The following is a 6,073-nucleotide window of genomic DNA, read 5'->3' as shown; positions in this document are numbered from 1 at the left end:
CCCACAGGGAAACGGCGACAGCCAGCATCTCAGGAGGCGGGGAAGAGACGGAGCTTTGATTGGACCCGCTTGCCATCCTTCCAGCCGCCGAAAGGAGAAGCTGCGAGGGCATCCCTTCCACCGCGCGAAGCCTTCCTCTCCCCAGCTGTTAATCACCCCCCGCCCCCCAGGCACAGACGCCTCAGCAGCTGTGTTGTTGTTGTTGTTGTGGCGGCGGCGGCGGCTGCCTCCGGAACCCCATTGCCCGGCACCCTCTACCGGCGCGGCATCAGTCACGGCCGCATCCCGGCTGGGCTGAGAGTGGGGGAGGAGGAGGAGTGGGAGGGGACAGGCCGCCGCCAAGCGGCAGAGACCTCACAGAGACGTCAAGCTCGCAGCGCCCTCAGCCGCCACCCGGGACCGGGGCAAAGCACACTGTCTTTCTGCTGTGTCGCCCAGCAACTGGAAGCGGTTTCTTGCAACGGGCGAGAGAGGCGGCCCGGCTTCTCCATCTTCTCGCTGGGCAGGGCAGGGCAGGGCTGGGCTGGGTTGGGCCCCGGCGCGGGGTGGGGAGGTGGGTGGGCGTCGGCGGCAGCAAAGCAAGAGGATGCTTGCAAAGTGAACACCTCCCGTTCGAGAAAAGGGTGGCGCGGCAACCCAGATGCAAAGCCCAGGAGGCGACCTGGACGGCGGCGCCCCCTCCGCGGTCGCCGCCGCCGCCTCCTCCCCCTCCTCTTCCACCCCCTCGCCAATGGCGCCGGGAGGAGTCGGAGAGGGCAATGGCCGTGGCCGGGCCCCGGATGGCGTCCCCAGCATGAACCCACGGCGTCCCCAGGAACTGCTGGAGGAGGTGGAGAAACTGCGGGAGGAGAACGACACCCTCAAGGTGAGCGGGGGTGGCAGGTGTTGGTGAGGGGGGTGGGAGAGAAAGGTGTGGCTCAGCCGGAATTGAGGGGGGGGTCTTTTATTCTTTAAACAACCCATATTGCATTACAGGCGAGCAATTGAGCAAATAGGGCCCTTCGTCCATCTATTTTCCTAGCTGCGTTGGGGGGGGGGTATTAATGTTGCTTGCCCTGCCCCCCATCACGTATTGCCCAGGAATATCATCGGTCAAAACGCTCCTTTCTGTTTTCTAGAGGTGAGGCTTCTACCCTTTTCTTTCCCTCAATTTGTTAATAGATGTTGAAGTGTGGCCTGGACCATTTCAGATATGATAAATAAGATGTTTTACGCTAAGGGTTTTTTCCCTGGGCCTTATCCATTTGCATGGAATCATTGTGGGCCTTTATATGGCAGGCCACAATGGATAGGCCCAGATGGCATTCCAAACCAACTTAAACAAAGCATTTTAAGATTTACTAGAGTGTGATAGCCCAGCCTGTGATTTTCTGTAGGTAATTTTTACATTAGAAAAAGACACATTGTTTGTGCAGCGGTGCTTCTCTGATCCATGCATACGCGTACATGTTTTTAAATGATTAATGATTGATATGTTGAGAAATGATCTTGTTCTAGCATGTTAAAAAGAATACTGAATAAAATGTAATTTTATTTTATTTTTCAGAACATAATACTTTTTTACACTACAGTTTATTTCTACTGCATAGAAAAGGAGTAGGTTTAAAAGATCTGTTTAAAAATCAAACTATACTGTACGATTATTGATAATATTGCTTGCCATCATTCATTTTTAAGTTCTGATATTGTGTTGTGGATTTGAAATATCTATAGTATCCTCATATAGATAAACTGACACATACTTTGGACTTCAGATGCCAAGATTGGATAATTAATACCTACTATGATTTTATTGTAGATTAATGATACGGGTGTCACTCATTCAGTATGCATAAGGGATTAACTGATATATTGGTGTAATCTTAAATCTCAATTTCCTTGAAAAAAATGCATATAATGCCTACAAATTATCTTAAATCTCATTTTTCTTTAAAAAAAAAACCTATACGAAGTACCATTGTATAATGTGTTTCTACCTTTTCTCATTGGATGCCAGAATGAGATAGATGAGATGAGAACTGAGATGGATGAGATGAGGGACAGCTTTTTTGAAGAGGATGCATGCCAGCTACAGGAAATGCGTCATGAATTGGAGAGGGCTAACAAAAATTGTAGGATTCTACAGTATCGTCTTCGGAAGGCAGAGCGCAAAAGGCTTCGTTATGCACAAACTGGAGAGATTGATGGAGAACTTCTTCGTAGTTTGGAGCAGGACCTGAAGGTACTTCTGGGTTCAAAGTTGGCAAAGTGATAGAACATTCATGAGATCTTTCATAAAAAAAACTAAATGCAAAATGTCTGCTTTTAGATTATTCTTGTTTGTATATTTATCCTTTTCCAGTAATTGGAGAGTGAGTCCCCAGGTATTCTGAGCTCCATTGCTTTTACAGTTGTTCTCAAGTTCCTTTGTATGATATGAGCCACGATCCTTATTTAGAGGAGTGACTTTATATAAAAATGAAATCTTTTTGAACTTTTTGGGACACATATGTATTCCTTCTAATCTAAATATATGAAAAGGTAGATAATATACCACAAATGCTTTAACACAATAGGAAAATATAAATGTGGTTAATTGATCAAAATATCAAGGACATAGATCTGTCTATTACTTGATACAAAGTGGTTTTTCCCCTGTTTCCTTAAGCCAGATTAGGATATTTATAAAAATGAGCTATATGGTTATAATTTTATGATCTTTTTGTAGTAAGACTGTCAGACAATTAAATTATTTTTATTTTTATTGCTAGCATTTTATTGACAGCTCTTTGAAAAGCAAATAAATCACAGTTGCATCTTTCTGGCAAATAAAAGCTTCATGATTGCTTCCAACACTTCCTTTTTTGCATTTGATACAGAAGAACTAGATCAAAAAAGCATTCTCATGCATACCTATGTAGAAATTAGTGCTCTTGTAAGTGATGCTTATATCTGACCAGATGGGAATTTGATCAAATTGTAAGCCTCATAGTTTTTAAATTTTAAATTTGCTCACGGGATGCTAATAGATAAATAACTAATACAGAGCAACTAACACATAGTCAGTCTAAGAGTAAATTAGGCAGTATCTTACAAATAAATTTGACAAATAGCATACAGAAATGTGATGATACTTGGATTCCAATTGAAGAGAATTATCTATAGTTTGGCGTTGAAATGTGGTGTTCCCGGTGCTCTTTGAGCTTGGTTGTTTTCTTGAAGAAGTTTTATTACCCAACCAGGTAACATCAATACCTTGCATAAACCAGTTCTACAGAATACAACATTTATCTTTGTGGTAGAGTGAGAAGGCTTAGATAAATAAAATAGTTTACCTAGATAGTTTCACTTTACAACATGGCATATTTCATTGTTTATACTTGAATATAGTTGAATCTGAGCTATGTTGTATTATTTTGAAAAAAAATGATATTAGAATAAAATTGTGTATAATTTTTTTAAAAAATGAATTGGTATAGTAATTGGTATAGACCTAAATCAGGAAACAGCCTGTTAAATTTTGAAGAGAGTATCAAGCTATACAGTTACAAATAGCAATAGCACTGAGACATATACCGCTTCACAGCCCTCTCTAAGCAGTTTACAGTCAGCATATTGCCCCCAACAATCTGGGTCCTCATTTTACCGACTTCGGAAGGATGGAAGGCTGAGTCAACCTTGAGCCTGGTGAGATTCGAAAGCTGGCAGTCAGCAGAAGTAGCCTGCAATACTGCATTCTAATCACTTGACATCACGGTTCTAATTGTATTTTAATTAAATTGTTTAAGGTATAGATCAATGTGTATGGGGGCGAAAGCACTAAATCTGAGAAATACACATTGACATCTAATTTAGTAAAAAATTCACAACTCATTTTCACATACATCATAAGTATTCCATCTTATAATGGCATGCCAGAAACAAAGCATTTAAAAAAATAAATACATATGAGAGCTTCTTAAATCTATCAATAAAATGATCCTCATCTGTTAAAGTAGTACTTATCCAGATGCCTGGTCAATTTGTTACTGAGAATATTTTACTGATAAGAATTTCAAATTTAAATTTCAGTTAGATTATATTCACTGATAATAATGAACAGAGGGTTGGTCCTTGATTTGGGAATTCCAAGTGCAGTGCCATCTCAGTTATATCATCATTATTCAGATTCTAATTTTGTAGAAATTATCAAACAAATTCCTGCATGTTCAAACTGAACCTGTCATATTTCCATTTTTTAATCACTGGGAAAATAATATATTGATATAGCAGAATTGAATTGAAATATAACTGAAATACAATACTTACCTCTATAATACAATATCTGCCATTTCATTTTTTTTTGCTAAATATGCTTCTATAATTGTATGACTATAATTAGCTTTATTGTAAGTTTCTAATCATGTTCCACTTAGGTTGCAAAAGATGTTTCTGTGAGACTTCATCATGAACTGGAAAATGTGGAAGAAAAACGCACCACCACAGAAGATGAAAATGAAAAGTTACGACAGCAATTAATAGAAGTAGAAATTACAAAGCAAGCTCTGCAAAACGAACTTGACAAAATGAAAGAGGTTGGTTCTCTCTAGTATCAATTTGAATTCTCTGAATTTCATAAGCACTCTTTTAATTATTAATGAAGATGCATGGCCAAGGTTCATAACAAGACTAACCAAAACTATAGAAATGGATGAAATTTGAAGAAGTAGATATTTTCCTGAACAACAAGGAAGAGCCATTTCAGCCTTTGTATATTTATTTGTTAAAAAAATTCATTGTATCTGTTTTTGAAATGAGAATCTCTGAGTCTTGAGAAATGGCTTTTGGTTTCCAGAAAAATTAAAGGGAAAAAAAATGCTGCTCAAAAATATAAAATTGTGGTCTTTAACCCAGGATGGTCTTTTAAGTACAACTAAAGAATTGCATGAATGTCATAGGATTAGTGATACTGAACATTTTATTGGGACTATTGCTATTGAAAAACCCTGCCTGCTGCATAGTAGCCTACCTGTCTGAAATCCTTGATTCTATTTTCCAGGTGAACTTCAATCTGCATTCTTGAGAGTAGACTTAAAGGTGGCCTGGGAGTTCATGACTATTGTGACAGCTATGGACCTATCCCAGGTCATCTAGGGCTGAATATGAGACAGTGGTCATACACCTCATCTGGTTTTCTTCTTTGTGTAGTGGCAATATGCTTTGTGTAGTGGCAATAACTCTAATGTAGCTCCCCTGTCCTGATTAGTTCATGCCCTGATAATCATTCCAGAGGGGTGGCACCGAATTCAATGGTCCACCCCAGGAGGATGGAGTGATGGACCTTGGAGTTAGAACTGGGACTTATTCCTGAGGGCCTGCTGCAAGGTCCTCTTGAGGCTCCAATTGTCATCTGGGATAGGAAAGTGCAAGAAGCCTTGCATTAGATTGTGCCCATGTGGCCTCTCTCCATTTGTGGATCTGATCACTCTCTGTAGATTTATGGAAGAGCTGAGGAAGAGAAGTGGATCAAGAGATTCCAAGAATACTATTGGTGGAGAAAAAAGAATTAACTTGTGTGAACAGGGCTGAGAGCTTCTATTCAGGCATACCTTGTTTCAGTAAGGATGGCAAAGCATCAATACTTCCCCACCCTTATTGCATCCACAGATGGCTGATCACAGGTGGCCCCATTTAGGGTGCCCAGCCGTCTTGAATGGAAGGAACTCTGAGATACACTTTCAGGGCCATCCAGAGGAGAGCAGACAAAATTCCTGAAATTTATTCCTAATTGCATGCCCATCTTAGTACAGATACTATGGAGTTGCTTGGGAGAGTCTTGCCATGTTATCTGGGTAGAGTTCAAACTTATTTAGTCCAAGAAAGCAGACGGAGTCCTTATGATTGTGAGCATCCATGCTCTTCTCGGTTGGTAAAAGTTTCCAAGAGGGTATTGTGGTTTGGTTTCAGTTATGACAAGTTCTTCTTTAAAATAAGAGATGAGGCCAGTGCTGCTTAAGGAAGCATTGGCCTGCCCTTTTTTCAAGAAGCCAATTCTGAAATGAACTATTCTGGATAATTTTTATCCAGTATTCAATCTTCATTTTTAGGAAAGATT

At 40.4% G+C, this 6,073-nt stretch overlaps 1 protein-coding gene across 9 annotated transcripts in view; it reads left to right on the top strand.

Moving 5' to 3' along the window:
* The first annotated feature begins 577 nt into the window (after positions 1-577).
* The window catches only part of LOC309386676 (microtubule cross-linking factor 3-like), a 28,865-nt gene continuing 23,369 nt past the window's right edge, over positions 578-6,073 (top strand). For 8 of the 9 annotated variants that reach the window (XR_014174462.1, XR_014174463.1, XR_014174464.1 and 5 more), the window contains exons 1-3: positions 578-865; positions 1,997-2,221; positions 4,395-4,553. Coding sequence is in view for 4 of the 9 variants with exons in the window: in XM_081942333.1 (XP_081798459.1) it covers positions 641-865; positions 1,997-2,221; positions 4,395-4,553 (609 nt within the window). In the remaining 5 variants the exon portion in view is untranslated. Of the gene's footprint in view, positions 866-989; positions 1,121-1,996; positions 2,222-4,394; positions 4,554-6,073 lie in introns of those variants that run through there. The other variant, XR_014174466.1, reaches the window with a different exon arrangement.

Source organism: Natrix helvetica (assembly GCF_964273705.1).
Source record: "Natrix helvetica genome assembly, chromosome: 2".
Lineage (NCBI taxonomy): Eukaryota > Metazoa > Chordata > Lepidosauria > Squamata > Natricidae > Natrix > Natrix helvetica.
Note: the sequence above shows the minus strand (reverse complement) of the source record. Positions and strands in the feature narration are given on the sequence as shown.